We start from the raw sequence: 24,293 nt of genomic DNA on the forward strand, positions 1-24,293 counted from the left end.
CGGGTTGACTGCGCAGCTGGCGGTTGGTGGATGTGGTGTGGTTGGCGTCGCGGGGGCGTGGCTCCGGGGTGGCCGGGGCTGGGGGCTCGACATCCGGGGGTGTTCGGCATTTGGGAAGGATTCCGACGGGACGGGGCGGATTGGGTGCGGGGGGAGTGTTCCCGGTGTTGGGTGGGTCCGGAGCCGGGTCGGGGTGGGGCGGGGGGGGGAGAGATGCATGGCCTTGGGATGGGGGGGGTGGGCTGTTTGGGAGCTGGGATGGGGAGAGACTTTTTCACTCGGGGAGTTGTTGGCCTGTGGGGTTCCCTGCCGCGGAGAGTTGTTGATGCCAGTTCATTGGATGTGTTCGGGAGGGAGTTGGATGTGGTCCTTGTGGCTGGGGGGGTCGGGGGTTGTGGAGGGGACGGGGGGGTCGGGGGGTGTGGAGGGGACGTGGGGAGGGAGGTGCTGGGGTGGGCGATCAGCATGATCTTGTTGAATGGCAATGCAGGCTCGAAGGGCCGAATGGCCTACTCCTGCACCTAGTTTCTCTGTTTCTAAAAATAGGGGACATAGTCTTAGAATAAGGGGCCGCCCATTTAAAACATTTTTTCTCTGAGGGTTGTAAATCTATGGAATTCTCTGCCGCAGAGAGGGTCATTGAATATATTTAAGGCGGAGATAGACATTTGAGCGATAAGGGAATAAAGGGTTATGGGGAGCGGGTGGGGAAGTGGAGCTGAGTCCATGATCAGATCAGCCATGATCTTATTGAATGGCGGAGCAGGCTCGAGGGGCTATGTGGCCTACTCCTGCTCCTATTTCTAATGTTCTTATGAATTAAAATCTGCATGTGTAGTCACTGCTGTAATACTCCCCAAATCAAAGCAGCGAGCAGAATGTACAGTGAATCAGGCTGATGGTTAGACAGCACGACAGCTGGAGAGGGTCATTCTATCCTTATATTAATGTATTATATAAAGCTAAGGTTTATTTTTAATTCCATATACTCAGTGTGTCACAATCTTGCATCAAGCGTGCCGAAGGAAAGAAATGGCTGCTTTTATATAACGTCTTATCGCATCATTGTAATGTCTTAAAGCTCTTCTCTTTGGCGTGCAGTAACTGTTGGAACACAAGACAACCTACCCCGGTGCCAGCAACAAACTATCAGCATAATAACCAGCTCAACATTGTTTGTTGGCACAGCCTCAGGGCAGAATGTTGCCCACAAAGCTGAGCAAGCACCGTGCTGTTCTTCGAGCTCTGCCTGTATGTTTGTAACTTGTAACGCTGAAGGAACTTCTTACAGGGAACGAGTGCCAAGAAAATGATCAAACTCACGTTATGGAGCTTGTGTGTAATGGATTATATCTGAGTGAATGCCCCTGCAAGACAGCACTTTAGTTTCCTGCTGCGTACTGTAAAACAAGTTCAGCTGTTTATCCTAAAAAGAGGCACTTCAAACCAATTTATTTCCCCCTCATTTTTTTGCGAAACTTAACATTGAAAAAGCTGGTGCTAGGCGCGGGACCGACAGAGAGCTGGTCAGGCCTGGGACCGACAGAGAGCTGGTCAGGCCTGGGACCGACAGAGAGCTGGTCAGCCGTGTAGCTTAGAGAGAACTTTGCTAAAGACTCATCGTTACACACATGTCACACACTAAATTTATTACAGAATAATGCCATGGGATCATTAGCATCAGCGGGAGCATCAGCATACCAGTAATCCAGAGGTCTGAACTAATGATCCGGAGCAGCATCTGGGGAATTTAAACTCAGTTAATTAAATAAATCTGGAATAAAAAGCCAGTGTCAGTAATGGTGACCACGAAACTACTGGATTGTTGTTAAAAACTCAACTGTTTCACGAATGTCCGTTAAGGAAGGAAATCTGCCGCCCTTACCGGGTCTGGCCGATGTGTGACCCCAGACCCACAGCAATGTGGTTTACTATTAACTGCATTCTGAGTTGTACCGAATCTCTACACAAAGAAGTATCACCATGCAGACTGCAGCGGTTCAAGGCGGTGGCTCACCACCACATTCTCAAAGGCAAGTAGGGAAGGCCAATGATAGCTGATCTTACCAGCGACGCCCACATCCCATAAATGAATGAAATAAAAACAATTAGGCAGACAGCGCCTCAGTTTAACGTCTCACCTGAAGCGTGGCTGCTCTGACAATGCAGCACTCCCTCAGTGTTACACTAAAGTGCAGCTTGAACCACGAGGTCAGATCCTGGGATGTAGGTGGTTTGAATCCACAACCTTCTAACCCAGAGGTGAGAGGGCCACCCTGAGCCTCACTGACAGCTTATACCCTTGGTTATGGGCCGAGGTTTTTCATCGGCAAAACTCAATTTCCTCACAAGCCTTAAAATGACGAGCAAAATGTGATAATCCCCTCACTAATAACTACAATTAACGCTTTGAAAAAGACTCCCAATCTAATGTCTTTTCATGTTCCCTGATGCAGGGTTCCACAGAAGCGACAAGATGATTACAATGAACCGCAGGCGGGTCTGACAGATCGAACGAAAAGAAATGATAATCGGTGGGACTGGAAATAAAAGGGAGGCATCTGATCAATGGACAGGCTGTCGCGGGAGGAAATGAGACCAGATAATAAGGTGAAGACAAAGTGAGAGAGAGAAGGCAGAGAGAAGGAGGTTTAAATGGGGCCACTATAGCTAAAAGTACAATTTTAAAAGATAGATGTGAGTCAGTACATTTTCACAGAAATTACTGCAAGTAAGGTTAGGTCTTGTATCATGGATTGTTTAGTTTTATAGTTCAGTCATTGTTTTGGAAGTTTTTCATCTTTAATTCTGTATAAATGTAGTTAGTGCGTGTACAACACGAGGAACAAACAGTCACATGCTCCAACAAGGGTTTATGATGTTATTATTAAATGGTCGGTGTCAGTCCACAAACTGTTAACTTGCTGTTTCTTCTGAAGATTAGTGGGGACATTTCAATTCATGGAATCATAGAATAATATAGCATGGAAGGAGGCATTCAGCCCATTGAGTCTGCGCCTAGATGCCTCGTATCCAGGTGGAACAACACCTCGAAACATTGGATTAAAGACCACAGTCTCATAAGTAGTGCAGCAACAATTGCATCCCTGCTGTTGTTGTTGGGGAGTATTGATCAGACATGGGGCATTGCCCCAGAATCAGAGCCATTCTGAATAGTTCCCTCTCCTTCCCCACCCCCACTCCCACACACACACCGCAGTGGTGGGTTCCAGTGTAACATTGTCAAAAGCCTGAGTCAGAAGGTTGTGGGTTCAAGTCCCACTCAGGGACTTGAGCACAATAAATTCAGGCTGACACTCCAGTGCAGTGCTGAGGGAGCGCTGCACTGTCGGAGGTGCCGGCTTTTGGATGAGACGTTAAACCGAGGCCCCGTCTGTTCTCTCAGGTGGATGTAAAAGATCCCATGGCACTAGTTCGAAGAAGAGCAAGGAAGTTATCCCAGGTGTCCTGGGGCCAATATTTATCTATCATATAACATCACTAAAACAAATGATCTGGTCATTATCACATTGCTGTCTGTGGGAGCTTACTGTGCGCAAATTGGCTGCCGCGTTTCCCACATTACAACAGTGACTATACTCCAAAAGAACATCATTGGCTGTAAAGCGCTTTGAGATGTACCGTGGTTGTGAAAGGCACTATATAAATGCAAGGTTATTTTTCGGGGAGCAGCTCTCCTATGCATTCTGTCTGTCGGTGCTTGCTGTATGTCCTGGGCACAGGCTCACAAATTCTCCTGATGAAAATGGGGGAGATTTAGTTTTGAAACATGCAATTTCTGAGACTGCGGTTTTACTCGTGGTTGATGAATTACAAAAAAAATCGACAAGGCATAGATCTGTGGAGAACACACTGGCTTCATCAAAGTCCAGGGACTCTACAGAAAGAAAAATACTCCATGTAAAATATACAGCCTTAATAATAGACAACTAAAATTCTCCCTCAGCCCCGTCCCCTCTGCCTCCTGTACATAGTGGGGCAGAGGGAGTAGCTCTGGAGTAAAACATGGGCATGGCCCATTTCACCCTCCATTGTGTCAGCTGTATTATTTTGCACTATTTGGAAGAAGAGCAGGTGAGTTATCCCCGGTGTCTTGGGGCCAATATTTATCCCTCAATGTAACATAAACAAACGATCTGGTCATTATCACCTTGATGTTTGTGGGAGCTTGCTGTGCGCAAATTGGCTGCCGCGTTTCCCACATTACAACAGTGACTACGCTCCAAAAAGTGCTTCATTGACTGCAAAGCACTTTGGCACATCCTCATGCCATATGTCAGGGAGAACAGGAAGGGCTTCATAAACAAATGATGTTAAACAGAAATTATATCAATGAGGAGCTGAAATATACAGGTTAAAGCAGACACGTGGTGTTGAATGTTATGGTAGTTTGGTGAAGAAAGAACAATGAAGCATTTCTTCTGGTGATACGTCTCATTAACCGTGCCTGCAATCCTTTGGAGGTTTCAGCTTCCAGGCATGTAGGGAATTCTTGTCAGAGCTATGTATGACACCCCACAGGTAAGTGAGATAGTCGGTGGTGCTATCAGAAGCCTAGAGGCTGAAGCTTCCATTTCAGTGATGGATGGAATGTTCGATACAGATAAGCTGGAAAGCTAACAGACCACAGACAGCAGTGGAACCTGTATAATGCTGTTGTGGTCTCTCCCATAGCTACAGGCAAAGTTTGAACTGATGCAGACAGCAAACATACTATCTACACTTTAAATCCACTGTGCCTGTTGCTGCTTCAGTCGTTGTTAAAGGTTCATAGCCCTCAGGAACTTCAATGAGGGGGAACAAAAATATTTTCATATAAACTTGTACCAGCATTCATCTTAGCATGGCTGAAAATGCTGAGAACTGCACAAGGGACTGTGTGGAACTTAGTTTTAATGCCCCTGGAATTCCTCGAGTACGCCCCGCACTCACTCGGTGGAACCCCTGCTGATGGGGTGACTTTAGATTGAGAAAGATGCACACAGCCAGATTTTGTTCCATTGTCTGGGAGAAGAGAATGGTTCAAAATAGGTTCTTCACTGTTGTGCTCACTACATTTCATTGCTGGAGGACGAGGTCCTACACCCATGGGTAAGGGCTTTCATATCGGCCCAGTCCTTGGAATATTTGCTGAAAAGCATTCCTTTATTGCAGTAAGAAAGACAGACTTGCATTTCTATAGTGCCTTTCACGACCACCGGACGTCCCAAAGCGGTTTTGCAGCTAATGAAGTACTTTTGGAGTGTAGTCACTGTTGTAATGTGGGAATTACATAACGTAATAAGTAAAGTGTATTTACTTATTTTGTACAGACACAGTAGAACCACCTCTGCCCAATGAACATGATCCTTAAAGATCCACATAAAAAAAGTATATTTACAAAAGGGTTTTTCTACATTTGAGGGCGAATATTTTTGGGTTATATTTTAGCGAAGGAGCTAGTGATCTCGGCGATCCAGGTACATAATATTGACAAGCTGCGATAGTCACTCTGTGATTGGTCAGCTCAAGAGATTCTTCTCATAACTACTGCCATTTAGATTTTCTTTGCAACCCGTTTATGGCTTGTTTCAAAAGCCTCACTGGAGCTGATGCCGCCTAGTTATTCTGTCCCTTCACTGCTCATATGAAGAGGTTACCTCTTGTGATGCCGTTTCACATTTTGCAAAGCAGTGAGGGACCAGCCCCAGGAGCACCTCACCGTGAATTCGGTTTTAATTTTCAATTATTTAGTGCTAATAAAAAGCTGATGTGAAGCTGGCAGTGTGAACATTAAAAGTTAAAGGCTCACTATGGGCAGGCATTCCCCCACGCCTCTCATTGAAACGTATAAAATTATGAGGGGGCTTGACAGGGTAGATGCAGGGAGGATGTTTCCCCCGGGGCTGGAGAGTCTAGAACCAGGGGTCACAGTCTCAGGATAAGGGGTCGGCCATTTAGGACTGAGATGAGGAGAAATCTCTTCACTCAGAGGGTGGTGAATCTTTGGAATTCTTCGCCCCAGAGGGCTGTGGAGGCTCAGTCATTGAGTATATTCAAGGCTGAGATCGATAGATTTTTGGATATTAAGGGAATCAAGGGATATGGGGATCGGACGGGAAAGTGGAGTTGAGATCGAAGATCAGCCATGATCTCATTGAACGGTGGAGCAGGCTCGAGGGGCCGAATGGCCGACTCCTGCTCCTAAATCTTATGTTCTTAAGTGCAAGGCAAACCCAAGGAATTAAAAAGACATCAAAAATAGTCAGCACCTTGAGGGGAGAACGGAAGGGACAGGGGAGACAGTTATGGTGAAAAAGGTTTTTTTTTTTGAGTTAGTATCTTTTTTCAGATTGATGTGCAGTCTACTCCTCTTAATTCAAAGTTGCTGAATTCATAATGATATGATCATTCAGATTTTATTAGCACTGAATTACCGTGTTGCTGTGCTGCGTAGCTCAAGTGATCGCATAATTGCAATTTTTAGCACAAACAATGACTTTGAGCTATAAGGAGCAGGGTGTATTACTATGTAGATTTGAACAGACAGATTGATGTGTTTATAGAAGAATCATCAGGGACACGACACGCTGGTAGTAAAGGAACAGGGAGTGGTCACAAGTTAACTTCTCAGAAGTTGGGTGCAGGAATGAAGGAGGATGTGACCTAGTGCCCAGCATCATAATTAGGAAAACGTAATTAAATCTCTGCTGTAATAACTAAAATTGTTATGGTTCAATATGTGAATCACCTACATGTTACTGAAGTTTTGAAACTTTCACTGGGGTTAAAGTATTTAGATGGGAGTGGTATGTAGTGAGCATAACTAATGATATAACGATGGGAATGGAATCATTGAACTCACTGAAGTATAGCGAATACAGGAGAAGAACTGAACTGTGGCGTACTACAATAACATTTATGCATTGAGAATCCGATGACAGATAAATGTATAATGTAAAAATGAGAGGAAATTCATCTAATAATGAAGTAAAACTGTCAAAATGTTAAGAGGTAATGTGCAAAATAAACTAAAGGGAATCATATTAAATATTTGTAATATTCTGTATGTTAGTGAGGCACCTCAGCTTCTTATCGAGCATAAGAACATAAGAATTAGGAGCAGGAGTCGGCCATTCGGCCCCTCGAGCCTGCTCCGCCATTCAATAAGATCACGGCTGACCTTCGACCTCAACTCCACTTTCACGCCCGGTCCCCATATCCTTTGATTTCCTTAGAGTTCAAAAGTCTATCAAACTTTGCCTTGAATATACTCAGCGACAATATTCTCAAAGTGGAAAAATGCCGCTTGAAAAACTGACCAAATATGAAATATAAAGGTCAGTTCAAGGTCAAATCAAGATTGTGGGCCTCCTGGATCCAGTCTGGATGGAGAGCAGGAATGTTAGTGGTGGTGAGAGTGGCAAGGAAGGGTTTGCTTTTGCCAACATCGAGCTGGAAGAAATGTTTCCCATATTGAGCTGAAGGAAAACGCAGCTCATCCAAACCTTGATGTTGGAGAGTCACACAGAGCAAAGACAGGTGTGCAGTCAGCAGTGAAAGTGGTCAGTAGAATTAGCAGCACATACCTGGAATCTGACCCAGTGTTTGCAGCTAAGGTCACACAAGATGACCGATAGGATGGGAATGAGGATGAAGGTCCCCCAGCTTCAGGCATTGGGGGAGAAGCCATTTGAGGACAGGAAGTGGCTGTCACGGTGAGAGATAGGAATGGAACCAAGATAGCACAATAGAATGAAGATGGACCATGAGAGAGAGGCAATGAAGAACAACAGGCTGGTTGGAAGTATCGAAAGTAACAGATAAGTCAAACAACACAAGGAGGTGCAGAAAGCCATGGTCACCGACAAACAAAATATCACTGCTGACTTTCACTATGGCGGTCTCAATGTCAGAAACTGGATTTGAGGGATTGAATCAGGGAGTGATAGGAACTTCAACATATTCAAGGGCCACGGTAAGAAAGGGCAGGTTCAAGCTAGGGTGCCCATTGGAAGGAAACGATCGGTCAAAGGTAGTTTTTTTTTAGGACAAAGGTAGTGACATCGTCTTGAAAGTGGTAAGAACACTTAGTGAATGGGGAAAGATCAGTAATGTTGATGATGTGACAAAATGTGGTAGTAAGGTATTAGGTTAGAAAAGGTCAAGGAAACAGTTGGTAAGCTTCAGTTAGAACATTATGTCGAGGTTAGAGCTGGAGATAGGGTGGCACCCACAAAGGAGTAATGAAGGGCAGTGGGCAGGGCAGACAGAGGGCAGGGGGCAGGGGAAAGCAGCAAGTGGGCAGAGGATGCCATCTGGTTGGCCTTGATCTTGGAGACAAAGGAATCCACAAGTTCCTCATACTTGGTGTCAGAAGGGAGATCGAGGCAGTCAGCCTCTTGCCACCCAGAACATCGCTGCACCTGCTCACTGACCAGCTGCCATCTCCTACCCCCATCGGGCAGGCAGTGCCCAGTACCGAGGCCCAGTAGCCCGGAGCCGAGGCCCAGTAGCCCGGAGCCGAGGCCCAGTAGCCCGGAGCCGAGGCCCATGAGCTATAAACTCCCGGGCCCCATGTTGCCATCAGGGGCTTTGACACTTGCCTTTCTTGCTTGACTCCTACTCTGGGTTACAATCGGGGCTGTAGTTTTGTGTTATTATAAAGTTACGTAGTCAACCTTACTCAATAACTGAGATATTCAGGCACTGTTATAGATGGATAGATAGATCTGCTGTAAATGTGATAATTTTTCGAATCAGAGTGGAAACCTTTTATTAAGAAATGTTGCTCAGCGAGCGGCGTTTCAGGCTATCTGATTACACAAAGCATGTGTTTTATTCTATACTTTATTACAGAGGGTTCACTGTGATTTGATTTCAGGCAATAATTTAAGACAGATGGGACTAAGAAAGAGAACTGTGCGTCTGTTAACCACAATCAGTGCTAGCTAAAGTAACAAACTAACTTCAAACAAACACAACATATGATAACAGGTTATTATTTCAGCACCATGGGGTAAACTGGCAGCAGTAAGGCAGGCGACAGCCCGCCGGTCTCAGTAACACTACTTTGCGGAGTCAATGCTGTTTGAGTATAGAAGCATCCACTGTTTTCGCACCAGCCAGTAACAGCACATTGTGGGAATTAAACCCGGGATAAGAGGCAGAGCATCATCACACAATTAACCACAGCTCTGGCACGGAGCGGCGATTCACTGCAGGAACTTGTCTCCAATCGATTGGCGCCTGGAAAGGAAAACATCCTCGCGACTGTGACCGCATGAAAGGTGAAGCAGGATGTGGTACCTGGGGTTGTGATGAGAAGCAGCTCATCTCTCCGGCAGGCCCCTGTGGGGACCACACCACTGCCTGGGGGTGCGAGCTGCCATGTGTCACTCACAGGGTTAATTAGGACCAGCCTCAAGCAGAACACAATGGTACAATGAAGATCAAGATTATCTAATTCACTATTAATTACACCAATTAACATTCCAGAATGCAATACCTGGTCGCAGGGAAGTGCCGCAGGGGCTCATTGCTGCAGCTGTACAGCTTCTCTCTGTAACAGATACACCAAACCCCCAGAGATGGGGAGGAGACGGCGCCTCTGCTCAGGGTGGGGTCCAGGTTGCGATCCGGAGGTGGATGGGGGGGATGGGGGGGGGAATTGAGTGTGGAACTGGGAGCAGTGCTCTTGTCCCACGGGCACCAAGTCCCACTGTTCCGGTGGTGACTGGCAGCTGTTGGGAGCGGGGGTTAAGCCCCGAGTACATCAACTCTTTCCGATCCCACCATTTTGGAACAAGCCAATCTTGCACAGGGGCCTCGCACAGGCATCAGGACACTGATTTCCACATGCAGAGAGGTTAGTCCCTGTTTTGGACATGGACCCTGGACCAAAAAAGAAAACTTTTCATTTATATAGCGTCTTTCACGACCCCCGGATGTCCCACAGCGCTTTACAGCCAATGAAGTACTTTTGAAGTGTAGTCACTGTTGTAATATGCGAAACACAGCAGCCAATTTGTGCACAGCAAGCTCCCACACACAGCAACGTGATAATGACCAGATAATCTGTTTTAGTGATGTTGACTGAGGGATAAATATTGGCCCCAGGACAGCGGAGAGAACTCCCCTGCTCTTCTTCAAAATAGTGCCCTGGGGTCTTTTACAACCACCTGAGAGCAGACGGGGCTTCGGTTTAACAGTTCATCCGAAAGACAACACCTCCGACAGTGCAGCACTCCCTCAGCACTGCACTGGGAGTGTCAGCCTAGATGTTTGTGCTCAAGTCCCTGATGTGGGACTTGAACCCATAACCTTCGGACTCACAGGCGAGAGTGCTGCCCACTGAGCCACAGCTGACAGCTGCCTTTTTGACTATACCAATATAGCGGGTGGCACACATCCGCGTGAATTTCTTGTCCGCCACATTGAAGGCTTAGAAGAGAGTTTAGTGCCCAAATATCGGGCAGTGCACTGTCAAATTTCTAGCCGAGTTGACACGTGTTCCCCGACCAAGAAACAGACATTTCGGACGGTGTCCAGATTATAACAAATTCGCAGGAAATATGAAAGTTGGTCAGTTTGAGTCAGGTACAAAACTAGAGGCCATCAATATAAGATAGTCACCAAGAAACCCAATGGGGAATTCAGGAGAAACTTCTTCACCCAGAGAGTGGTGAAAATATGGAACTCACTACCACAGGGAGGGGTTGAGGCGAATAGTATCGATGCATTTAAGGGGAGGCTGGACAAGCCAATGGGGGAGAAGGGAATAGAGGGTTATGCTGATAGATTTAGATGGGGAAAGACGGGAGGAGGCTCGAGTGGAGCATAAACGCCGGCATGGACTGGTTGGGCCGAATGGCCTGTTTCTGGGCTGTATATCCGATGCAATTGATTTAATCATCCAACTTATTTGTAACAAACTAAGACAGACCTGATGGAGTGGAATGATTTTCTGCTGAATGCTATTATGTATTGCGAAAGCTCCACACAGGATGAAGCAATTTAAACTGTTTTGCTAACTCGTCTTACAGAAACAGACTGCTGTGATAGTTTTACTCTGCCTTGGGACTTCCAGAACCTGCAAAGCTTTCAACACAAATCCCTATTTTGCAATCTTATCTAAGCCCCCGATCTAACTGTGTAAATGATAGACCTGTGGTTCATTAAAGTCAGGCTTATCCCAGATCTGCAGATTGTATAGCAGGCCTGCTAAAGAGGTGAGCTACCTGGTTTAAGGCCAGAGACCAAAGCCTCACACTTTCTTCATGCCCCTTGCTTGCTTTCTCTGCAGGATTCAGCCAGCAGTTACTGAGCAAACAAAAAGGTGCTGTTATATGTTGCTCAACTCTCCAGGCTCGGAATTTCCACTTGCCCTGCTATCTGCGACCAGAATGACATTGGAAAATAAATGGACAAGTCGTCCATGATAGATGGGAATGACTGGCGGCCAAGGGCCCGAGGACAGCTGTATGAAAGCCAGAATCGCAGAGCCAGGCCAGAGCAGGGTATTTCAACAGCTGTGACAGGCGTCTCCCACCGACGCACACTGGATTTAAAGTTCAGCCCTTTGCGGATCCGTCCTCGTATCATCACAACGTGTACAATGTCAGTCGCCAGCCCAGGGCAGGATGAGGGAAGCAGAAACAGACGTTGAAATAAAGGCGGGTTTTTGCCTCTTTTCTCCTGCGTGCTGTTTATTCCGTGAATTCCACATGAACAGAGTTTATCATCACTATTCCAACACATCACTCAGGTACTTACTGATTCAAACTATCTTCCTGTTATTCTAATAACACGTCGGCCAGAGTGGAGATTATGAAGACGGATGAATACTTTGGAATGTTTTTTGATAACCTTTGGGGAATCGGGGATACATTTTTGTGGAACTTTCCATCAGGAAATTAAAGACAAGGCAGATTGTAAATGGTCAGAGGGAGATATAGGGCTGTGGCAGAAATTATTCCTCACTCCAAGCCTTTACATATATACATCTAAAATATAATGCTGTTCATTTCTGCAGTAATGGAACCCAAAATAAATCTTATACATGGAGAACAAACCATACAATTTAGAACTGTCTGTGGTTTAGCTAAACGGCTGAACTCTGATGGGAAGCTTGTGACCTTGCTGCCTACTCAAGAAATCATATTATTAACTAATGGAATAATACCGACTAGATTCAACCCAAAACTCCCTACAGACAACCTATTGCTGCTGCCCATTGAGATACGCCAATGTAAAGACAAGCCTAATAACACTGTTACAACAGACAGGGTCTTGACCCAATACATTGCCCTGTCTTTTTCCGTTACAGATCTTCACCGACTCGCTGTGCATTTCCAGCATTTTTTTCCCTTTATTTTAATGGCAAACAGATACTTCCACCTGCAGCCTCTTTCAGAGAAATTGATCTGCAAGTCATAATTACTCATTTCACATGATAGCACAATAATTGCTCAAAAGAATTTCTCTCCTGGGATGGCTGACAGTACAGATTTTTCGGGAACAATTAACGATTTTAACTCTGGGCGGACTCCCCGCTCAGGCCCAAGTTAAAATTACAGTCGGGTCTCAGTGATGTCATCGGGACGCACCATGTCCGTGTAAAGAAGGACCCTGTTGGTTCCGGGCGTCTGCCTTGCTGCCCGCTCAGGAGAGCAGGTTAAAATTGCAGATGTTGGGATTGTGGTGACATTCGGACAGGTAAGTTCCAGGGCGATTTTAACCGCCCGCCTGCCAGGTTTCTGCTGAGTGAGCAGGATTAAAATCGCCCCCTGGCTTTGTGGCTCATTGACTGTTTCGGAGCATGTGACTCAGACCATGGCAGCAGGGTGTTGTCCGACCCACAATCCTTTGTACCCTGCCACCACCACCAGACCCGCCCATTCCCACAGAGACCTCGTCGATGTCCCACTCTCAAAACTGAACCCGGATAAATCATACTGGATTGGGCAAAGAAGCGAATCAAAGGAGCTAATGGTTTGAAATTTGCCTATTCCTTTGCCACAGTCCAGCTCAACTTTAATGGCACTTACAGGTATTTTCTTCTGAGGCAGTCCCCTGGAGTCGAGGAAGACTTGCTTCCACACTATCAGGAGTTCTCAGGTGACTGAAGAGTCCAATGCGGGACCGACAGTCTCTGTCACAGGTGGGGCAGACGGTGGTTGGAGGGACGGGTGGGTGGGGGGCTTGGGTTGTCGTGCGCTCCGTCCGCTGTTTGCGCTTGGCTTCTGCGTGCTCCCGGCGAAGTGACTCGAGATGTTCAGCACCTTCCCGGATGCTTCTCCTCCACTTTGGGCAGTCTTGGGCCAGGGATTCCCAGGTGTCGGTGGGGATGTTGAACTTTTTACAAGGAAGCTTCGATGGTGTCCTTGAAGTGTTTCCTCTGCCCACCTGGGGCTCGCTTGCCATGTAGGAGTTCTAAGTAGAGCGCTTGCTTTGGGAATCTCGTCTCGGGCATGCGGACGATGTGGTCCGTCCAGCGGAGCTGTTTGAGTGTGGTCAGTGCTTCGATGCTGGGGATGTTGGCCTGAGCGAGAACACTGATGTTGGTGCGTCTATCCTGCCAGTGGATTTGCAGGATCTTGTGGAGGCAGCGTTGGTGGTATTTCTCCAGTGCTTTGAGGTGCCTGCTGTACATAGTCCATGTCTCTGAGCCATATAGGAGGGAGGGTATCACTACTGCCCTGTAGACCATGAGCTTGGTGCAGGTGGATAGAAGATCTATGGCCACGAGTCTACTCAATGAGCAGCAGTTAATGCCATGTAATCTCAGCATGTATTAAACTGTCTGCTGCCATAGCGGAGAAGAGATGATCACGTTGCGTTCTTTTCCTCCTCTAGTTATGTTGGCCTTTAATTACATGTTTATATCAAGATAACAGATGAGAGTACAGAGCAATGCACTCACACAGCAATTACCCTAATTATACAGTTAACAATGCATGCATATGAAGAAGGGAGGAAATGTCAGGTTTTAAACAACTATGCAGACAAACGTGCTATAAACAGTGTGCTATGGAACGACAGACTGAGAAACACAGACATGGACTTCACACAACAGCTTCTCGGTTCAAAACCAAAGGTGCCTCAAGGGAAAGGCCCACCTGATCCAGGTATTATTCCCATTCAGGTACAGAATTTCAACTTACCTGCAGAAGTTACCCCACTCACTCTCGGTATATGGGATGTCCAAGCCAATCGGCATAGTTAAAGCAAGTGATAAAGTACGATTAGACTTGGTGCCTCATTTGGAGAAGACTTGATGGGCCCGGTTCCATCTTTCTGTGCTGTAACATTCTTTGGGCTGTAATTGTATTATCTTCAACCAGGGATAAAAGTCTTTGCTCTTCATTCCACACCTCCTTCACCACATCAAACACCGAGCCAAGCACACATTAACCACCTCTGGCAAAACATTATGCTGCAGGTATTTGTTCTCATTTAGAGTCAATCGTCACATGCCGAGTTGAACAGGTTGAAGACGTTTTTAGAGATTCTGACCCGTGTAATCATTAATAAGCACAGCATTTTTTGGTAAAATACGACTGTAAACACATTAAACTCTGTTTGAGCTCTTTAAGGTAACGTGCATTGTAAAGAAGTGTTTTATACGCAAGCAGTTCTGTCTATGTCTGCTTCCTCTACACGGTCAGCTCCCAGTACTCTGCAATTTGCCTGGTTAATTTTTTGAGGTAAATTACAACCCTCTGAGATCTCTGCGCTCCTTCAATTCTGGCCTTTTGCTCCACCATTGGCAGTCGTGCCTTCAGCTGCCTGGGCACCAAGCCCCGGAAATCTGTTCCGGGACCTCTCCGCCTCTCTACCTCTCTCGCCTCCTTTAAGTTGCTCATTAAAACCTACCTCTTTTTGGTCACCTGCTCGAATATCTCTATGTGGCAAAGTGTCAAACTTTATCTGATTGACGCTCCTGTAAACCACCCTGGAACGTTTCACTATGTTAAAGGCACTATCTAAAGGCAAGTTGTTGTTGTGATTTCAGTGCAAGCATGGACACAGAAATAACTATGCATGGGGTACGGTAGCGCAGTGGTTATGTGACTGGACAGTAATCCCGAGACCTGGACTGATGATCGGGAGAGACGAGTTCAAATCCCACCACGGCAGCCGGGGAATTTCAATTCAGTTAATTAAATAAACCTGGAATAAAAAGCCAGTGTCAGTAATGGTGACCATGAAACTACCGGATTGTCGGAAAAACCCATCTGGGTCACTAATGTCCCTTAGGAAAGGAAATCTGCTGCCCTTACTCGGTCTGGCCGATATGTATAACTCCAGATCCACAGCAATGCGGTTGACTCTTAACTGTCCCTTCAGCACCTTCGGGACGAGCAATAAATGCTGGCCTTGCCAGCCATGCCCACATCAGTGAGCGAATTTTTAAAAACTATAAGCTTGTGCAGCGCACTTGTGTAAGAGTTGTGACCATGGCTTTCATTTCCTGGTTTCAGAGCATCCGGGAGGGCGCTGAGCACCGCGAGTCTCATCGCCGAGAGCATGCAGGAAACAAGCGCAGGCAGCGGAAGGAGCGTGCGGCAAACCAGACTCCCCACCCACCCTTTCCCTCAACCACTGTCTGTCCCACCTGTGACAGGGACTGTAATTCCCATATTGGACTGTTCCGTCACCCGAGAACTCACTTTTAGAGTGGAAGCAAGTCTTCCTCGATTCCGAGGGACTGCCTATGATGATGACAGACCGACCTTGCTGTCACTCAGGCAGGTTGTGTACAGAAAGTACCATGACATGCGCCCCCCCCACCCCCCGTCCCGCATCACTGGGGGCGCTGGGCGAGCAGCAGTTGCTGGGATCGGCCTCTGCCACCAGAGTCGCGTGTGCTGCCTCACCCGTATGATCGTGTTGATGCCAATGCGGAGTGTTGCTTGATTGGCACTTTGCTGCAATATAAACGCTGCACAATGGCCAGAGAACCACGCGGCTTTGCTTCAGTGCATGGTGCAATGGCAGTTACTGCACTGAATGACTCTGACAAACACATCAGTGAGGGACCTTTCCATTGACTTCTCTTTGAATACACAAGTGTAAATAACCCTCTGGCAGTATGATCTTTCACAAACTTCCTGTGGTAAAGTTGCCCAACAAACACATCACCTTTAATGCTGTGAATACCAGCTGTGAGCTCTTGCATTCAGTATCCAAAACAAACAAAAACATTCAGACAATACCATCTCAAAGGTTCTCTTTCCTGCGAGGCCGACACGTTGATAGCCTCCCTCTCTGGTTGTTACCTTTATGGGAAAGCTTGAGTCTGGGCAGATTCTGCCTCCATGTTTGCGCCAGTGGAACGATCAACAGCGAGAGGAAGCCCTGCAGCACCCAGCAGCTTGGGAGCAGTTTGAGACTGCGACTTCTGGGAGATTTCCTCATTGCTTGCATCACTGCCTCCATCACCAAGTATTCAGGTTCTCGTGATAACAGAATCTCTGTAACAAGACAAAGGAAGAATGTAAAACACCTCTACACAGGACAAAATCAATCTCACGCCCCAAGATTAATGGTCAAGGTTGTTGAAATTCGTTGCTCCAATGGTTTGAAAATGTCAAATAAATAGAAACAAAATAACTGAGTTAAAGAAAGAATGCACTCCAATCCGGAACCCCAATGGCTCAATTGCCATGTTTGTGGTCTAGTTCTAAACTATATAGACATTAGAAAGTCCAACATTCAATCCCTGGTCTTTATGGGAATTAAAGGGATTATGGAGATCAGATGGGAAGGTAGAGTTGAGGCAGGAGATCAGCCGTGATCTCATTGAATGGCGGAGCAGGCTCGAGGGGCCGAATGGTCAACTCCTGCTCCTAATCTTTATGTTCTTTGCTACGTTAGCTGGTCTCAGCTGAGCCACGGTTGAGGGCGCTGTAACTAGGCTTGACAGCCTGGTTTACAAAACATTAGCTGGGATGTTACTTTGTTCAACTTCAGATTCCTAGGGTTAAGTTACAAGGAGAGATTACACAAATTCAGGTTGTATTCCCGAGAATTTAGAAGGTTAAGGATCGAAGTTTTCAGGATATTGAGGGGAACGGATAGGGTAGAGAGAGAGAAACTATTCCCGCTGATTGGGGAGTCGAGGACAAGGGCCACAGTCTAAAAATTAGAGCCAGACCTTTCAGGAATGAAATTAGGAAACACTTCTACACACACAGGGTGGCAGAGGTTTGGAACTCTCTTCTGCTCTAGATCAATAGTTAATTTTAAATCGGAGAGTGGTAGATTTTTGTTAACCAAAGGTATTAAGGGATATGGGCCAAAGGTGGGTATATGGAATTAGTTCACAGACCTTGATCTCATTGAATGGCAGAACAGGCTCGAGGGGCTGAATGGCTTCCTCCTGTTCCAATGTTCCTATGCAGGCTGGGACCATTAGAAGGAGCAGCATGCGGCAACCCGGCCCGGAAATCGGCGTGATCCTGGCCTGCAAGACCATCAGCAGGCCGGGCCATTGGAGGGAGCAGCGCGCGGCGGTATACCACTGCAGGGAGCAGCGTGCGGCGGTATACCACTGCAGGGAGCAGCGTGCGGCGGTATACCACTGCAGGGAGCAGCGTGCGGCGGTATACCACTGCAGGGAGCAGCGCGCGGCGGTATACCACTGCAGGGAGCAGCGTGCGGCGGTATACCACTGCAGGGAGCAGCGTGCGGCGGTATACCACTGCAGGGAGCAGCGTGCGGCGGTATACCACTGCAGGGAGCAGCGTGTGGCGGTATACCACTGCAGGGAGCAACGTGTGCTGCTGCAGGAGGGCGATGGCTGTGAAGCCAGGTCACTGATTGCAGTGCGGGCAGGCACAGCAGGAGGGGCGAAGGAGCGGCGAGAGTTTGTAGAGGGAAGTGACCGGGGCCCAGAAGAGACGAGGGCCCAGGGGCAGTACAGACCAGCCCACACTGCGATATGTGCGCGCACTAGGTCCGTGCAGCAGAGCAGGTCTCCAGTCGTCCTGGTTAACCCTTGCCACTGGACCAAGACCTCGCTCTGTCAAGCCCGTGTGGTGGCTGGTGTGCAACGGCCACCCCACGTTAAAAAAAATCCACACACAGGCATCTTCCACCCTTCAGGATGTAATTCGGGATCCGGAATATTAGGTCCTTCATTGAAACACCTGTCAACTCATCCCTTATTGGCGTGGAAGCAAGTCATCCTCGATACGAGGGACTGCCTATGATGGTGATGTTGTTTGTTGAGACACCAACATGAACAGCCATTGTCAATACTACAGAACAGCACAAAGACAAAAGTGGAGTAAAGATGAGAAAGACCAGTGATACTAAAGAGGAAAGCTGGAAGTTACAGCGAGAAAGAAGCAGGTCTATGGTTTTGAAGTTCTGGGAAAGAATGAGTTGGTGTAGGGTGATGCAATGAGTCTTGAACATAGTGACGATGTAGAGAACAGATAGGAAAAGAAAGAAAGTCTTACATTTATATAGCGCCTTTCATGACCTCAGGACATCCCAAAGCGCTTTACAGCCAATGAAGTATTTTTTGAAGTGTAGTCACTGCTGTAATGTAGGAAACGCGGCAGATTTTTTGCGCACAGCAAGCTCCCACAAACAGCAATGTGATAATGACCAGATAATCTGTTTTAGTGATGTTAATCGAGGGATAAATATTGACCAGGACACCGGGGATAACTCCCCTGCTCTTTGAAATTGTGCTGAGAGAGCAGACATGGTCTCATCTGAAAGACTGCATCTCCGACAGTGCTGCACTCCCTCAGTACTGCCCCTCCGACAGTGCTGCACTCCCTCAGTACTGCCCCTCCGACAGTGCTGCATTCCCTCAGCACTGACCCTCCAACAGTGCTGCACTCCCTCAGCACTGCCCCTCCGACAGTGCTGCACTCCCTCAGCACTGCCCCTCCGACAGTGCTGCACTCCCTCAGCACTGCCCCTCCGACAGTGCTGCACTCCCTCAGCACTGCCCCTCCGACAGTGCTGCGCTCCCTCAGCACTGCCCCTCCGACAGTGCGGCGCTCCCTCAGCACTGCCCCTCCGACAGTGCGGCGCTCCCTCAGCACTGCCCCTCCGACAGTGCGGCGCTCCCTCAGCACTGCCCCTCCAACAGTGCGGCACTCCCTCAGCACCGCACTGCGAGTGTCAGCCTAGATATTTGTGCTCTAGTCTCTGGAGCTGGACTTGAACCCACAATCTTCTGACTCAGAGGCAAGTGTGCTGCCCACTGAGCCCCGGCTGATATAAGTATGTAGAGCAATGTATTTGTAGTTTAGAAGGAGCAGCACTCTATATAGAGGCATCGTTAAAATAAAGATAGAGCAAAACATTTGTGAGCGAGGAGGAGAGGCTGGAGATGAGAGTTCAGAAAGTGATCACCCTTTAGGCAAAAAGCTTTCTGTAATTTCCAGCCTAGGAATGCAAGAGCAGTATTAGAAGGAAAGGGACTGACTGGTGTTCCAGTATTGGACAGATTTGGGCTTTACAGAAGATTAAGAATTGTTGTGAGGAGAAGGAAATGAAAGAAACCTCATAGCATTAACTTTAACAATGGAGGTGATGCAGGAGTTCCCTTTGAGGTCAGATGAGAAAGTGATACCAAGAATCATGGACCCTCCCTGAAGTATCTTGCTCCAGATTGCTCGATAGTCTCTCGTACTGGAAAGTATTGGAATGTGAACATTGAGTGCAACTCCCCCGCTAGCCCACCATTGTCAAAAGCACAGTGACATTAGCTGGATGGGCTTACACACGAATTTGCACTTGGACCAGCTGTAAGAGGGTGGGATCATATCACAGCCTTGAGAGGAGGTGGGCAAAGCACAGACAGTTGTGAGAAATACAAAGGAAGGAGAATTAACTCTGGTTAGTACTGAGCTCCACCATCCCTACCAGCAAGTGCTAGTTGGTTATTAGCGATACTAATGGCAATACTTGCATTTATATCCTGTCTTATCATATTGAAATCTCGCAAAGTGCTTGTACAGTGAGCTACTTTTGAAGCGAGTTGCTGAACACCAGAAACGTTCCACATCCATGAGCAAAATGACCAGCTGATCTGTTTTTTGGGGGTAACATTAATTGAAGGAGAATTGGTGGCCAGGACACCAGGAGAACTCCCTGCTTTTCTCCCATCAACGCCACACGATCTTTTAAATCTGTCTGAACCACACAACCGGCAGATGGCACCTTGGTTTACCATCTCAGCAGAAGGATGGGACCTCTGGCAATGCAGCACTCGCTGGAGTGTCAGCCCAGATGCTGCTTAAACCTCCACTAACCCCCCACCTGCTGACCCAGAGACCAGAGTGTGACTGACTGAGCCGAAATCCCACACACACACACCGTGGGTAATTACCAACTTACTACTGACTACTACCACACCGTTTTCCTCATCATTCAGGTGGTAGTTTGAAACTGACCCCCACTGTCTACACAACAACTTGTATTTATATAGCGCCTTTAAATTAGTAAATCATCCCAAGACAAAAAGTGATACTGAACCAAAGGAGGAGACATTAGGACAGGTGACCAAAGGTTTACTCAAAGTTTTAGTAAACGTCTTAAAGGAAGAGAGAGAGGTGGAGAGGCAAAGGAAAAAAGAAAGACTTGTATTTATATAGCGCCTTTCACGACCACCGGACAACCCAAAGTGCTTTGCAGCCAATGAGGTACTTTTTGAAGTGTGGTCACTGTTGTAATGTAGGAAAAAGGGGCTCCATAGCTTGGGGCAAAGGTAGTGCAGGGTGGACAAGAGGCCAGAGTTGGAGATTTTACAAACTCATTTGTGATCTGCAGTCAAAATTATACTAATCCCTGAAGGAACTATCAGTAAAAAACATTGTGTATTTACTTTCACTGACACTATTTGACATTGATCGTGTTGTCATCAAGTGTGGGATTAATGCTTACGGACCTAGTGCACAGTGTGGGCAGGCCCGTGCTGCCCCTGGGCCCTCGCCTCTTCTGGACCCCGTACTCTCATTTGCCGTACCTCCGCCTCAATCTCTCGCCGCTCCTCCGCCACAAACAGTCGACTAACCTCCACTAGGCACTGCAGTGATGTCATAAAGCAGGGCCATTTAGCCCAGCTGGTCCTCTCCTTGTCCCTTTAAAAGTGGAGAGCTGGGACATCCTGTCTCGACACACATCCCCCTGCTCGTACTGAGAATCCCAGAGCAGAGCAGGTCTCCGGTTGTCCTGGTTAACCCTTGCCACTGGACCAAGACCTCGCTCTGACAAGCCCATGTGGTGGCTGGTGTGCAACAGCCACCACACGTTAAAATATCCACACACAGGCATCTTCCACGCTTCAGGATGCAGTTCAGGATCTGGAATGTCAGGTCCTTCATTGAAACACCTGTGAACTCATCCCTTTTTTTGGCGAGGAAGCAAGTCATCCTCATTTCGAGGGACCGCCTGTGATGATTAATGCTCACACAAAGCACAGTGAAACATCCTCTTCCTGACGATTCTATTGCAATTGTTTTACTGGGAAGTTAGCTCAAAGGGTCTGTACGCAGGATGCAGGGGCTCGGAGATCCTGTGGACAGTGCAGGCCAGCACCCTGGAAAGGCAGCGAGCACCTGCGCTGGGCTGGGCCACGTCAGCTCGCCATTAATCTTGGCAAGCCTGCCGGCTTTCCCGAGGAGTCGGAAGCTATTTACGAGCAGACAGGAAGAGGCACTAAGTTAAAACTGAACAGATGTCCGATAAAAGCAACGGGGTGATAATGAAGAAAGGTCTCAGATACATCAGAGGGATTGTGTTACGAGCAGTCACACACAGGCATCGACCAAGAATGTTAAAAGCCACGGCCTAGCTGCTCTGTTTTGAGGCACTCACTGACCAAGATGAAATAAAAAATATGCAACAGGTTCTACGCACATCAGACAAAACCACAAGAGCAGCAGGTTGGGTTCAGCTTATACCACAATCAGTCTATTAATTACTACACATAAACTGGTGCTGTGACAGACATTCAGGTGTTGAATTCTCATTGACTTGCCTCACTATTGGAACACATCCCTGTTACAATGTGATTTTGTGTTGTCTTACAAAGGGTGAAATTACAGAGATCCAGATTACTTATTTTCAGTATTTCTCAAATGGCTCTGCATTAAAAATAGAATGGGAGCAGTTTAAACTAAAGGTGCTAATAATCATATCCTCGCAATATCCTGAAAACATTACTGCATGCCACAGAACTTCAAGAATATTTTACTATCATCACCCGTCTGAGACGTTAAACAAGGCCCCGTCTACTCTCTCAGGTGGACGTAAAACATCCCATGGCACTATTTTGAAGAAGAGCAGGGGAGTTATCCCCGGTGTCCTGGGGTCAATATTTATCCCTCAATCAACATCACTAAACCAGATTGTCTGGTCATTATCACATTGCTGTTTGTGGGAGCTTGCTGTGCGCAAATTGGCTGCCGCGTTTCCCACATTACAACAGTGACTACACTCCAAAAGTACTTCATTGGCTGTAAAGCGCTTTGAGACGTCCGGTGGTCATCAAAGACCCTGTATAAATGTGGTGAAAATAAAAGATTAATTTAACTAGTGATTACTAATTAATTAAGAACATTAGAATTAGGAGCAGGAGTCGGCTATTCGGCCCCTCGAGCCTGCTCCACCATTCAACGAGATCATGGCTGATCTTCGACCTCAACTCCACTTCCCCACCCAAAGGACAATGGTCTTTATGGAAAAGTGTTTGACGAATAGTTCGCCAGTGAATATTTATGTCAAAATGCTCGATCATATTATAAAATTGTAGTCTTATGGCTTGTGCATGATGTAATGAAATGGATTGTTGAACTGTTTTCTGTATCTGGGTATAAAGACCACACCACTTTAAAGGCTCCCTCAGAAAGGGCTCACAAACATCATTTATTCTTTTCATAACGAATTGTCAGGAGACAGCAGAGTATTTATTTACGATTTCACTGAAGTCAACGGCCAATGGTACATTATGAGCAAGAACACAAGAGCAGAGGGAGGACCGGGTTCATCTCGTACGTCTTAGACAATAATACAAAACTATTAGCATTATGGAAAGTTATCCCAAGCAAGCTTAAGCAATAAATTGTGAAACGGAATGTTGGTGATGTTTATAGGCAAATTCTTGGAAGAAAATGTTGATGTAATGTAGGTACTCAGTTAGCAGGAGCAACTGCAGCAAAGTATTTATTAAGTTATTAATCTGTTGCAATTAAAAGTAAAATATAGCTGATGCTCTCAACATTCAGTTGCTAAGTGCACTGCGTGCACGGAGAGGAAAGGAAAGATATAAAGGTTGAAGAGTAGAAGTTTACAACGCAGGAGGAAGTAATTTGGTGTTTTATTCTCTGCCCACTCTTTGCTAAAGCAATCCAAAACTGCTCTAGTCTCTCCCCATCGCCTCGTACCTTTCTCTGCTTTAAACATTCATCCAATTTTCCCTTTGTGCCTCAATCATTCCCTGTGGCAATGCATTCCATATTCCAACAGCCATCAATGTAAAGACATTACTCCGAACCGCTTTCCACACTGAACCATCATTTTAAATTGACAACCTTGCATCATTATTTCCACTGCATTCCTTATTCTCTCTTCCAAAAACCTCAATTAAAGCTCCCCTCAGCCTTCCCTGTTCCAGTGGAAATAGTCCCAGTATCCCAAATAAAACATCCTGGGGCAGAGTTTCCATTAGGTTCAGTGCAATTCGCCCCACATCGACCAAACCAGTGAAAACGATCACCGAATTTCAGGCACACGTTCCGTCCAGCGCAGATCGAGTTTCCGTGATAAAAAACACGGTGCTGGAATACAGCCCCGCCCACAAAACCGGCCCCGCCCACAGATCGAATTAATCGCCAAATCGAGTGTCCGCTAATTGCACCCATTTGCGGACCTTCGAGGAGGCTCTTAAAATTAAGCTTTTTTTCGGCACAAGGGCACTATTCATCATAGGCAGTCCCTCAGAATCGAGGAAGACTTGCTTCCACTCCTGAAGTGAGTTCTTTGGTGGCTGAACAGTCCGATATGACACTATTAAGCACCTTTTAAATAACAACAAATACTTGTTATTAAGAAATTGACTGGTGTACACCAATGATACTAGTAATGGTTCAGTATAGTTTATTAAAGTAATTTTCAATCATTTAAAATCAGATTATTCACGGGTGGTGGACTAGACACACAAAGTATTTATTGCTGGTGATAAACCCATTGTCAGTGGCATTATTCAAATACATCACAGAATATTTTTAAAGCAAATGACATTGTAAACTGCTGCCGATTGG

The 24,293-nt window shown here is 46.7% G+C and overlaps 1 protein-coding gene across 2 annotated transcripts in view; it reads right to left on the reverse strand.

Annotated features, from left to right (window-relative positions):
- The window catches only part of sema3d (sema domain, immunoglobulin domain (Ig), short basic domain, secreted, (semaphorin) 3D), a 337,849-nt gene that overhangs the window by 288,252 nt on the left and 25,304 nt on the right, over positions 1-24,293 (reverse strand). For both annotated transcript variants that reach the window (XM_070897059.1, XM_070897058.1), the window contains exon 2: positions 16,284-16,478. In XM_070897059.1, coding sequence (XP_070753160.1) covers positions 16,284-16,443 — 160 coding nt within the window. In that variant the 5' untranslated portion in view covers positions 16,444-16,478. The remainder of the gene's footprint in view (positions 1-16,283; positions 16,479-24,293) is intronic.

The sequence above is a fragment of the Pristiophorus japonicus genome, chromosome 13, assembly GCF_044704955.1.
Source record: "Pristiophorus japonicus isolate sPriJap1 chromosome 13, sPriJap1.hap1, whole genome shotgun sequence".
NCBI lineage: Eukaryota > Metazoa > Chordata > Chondrichthyes > Pristiophoridae > Pristiophorus > Pristiophorus japonicus.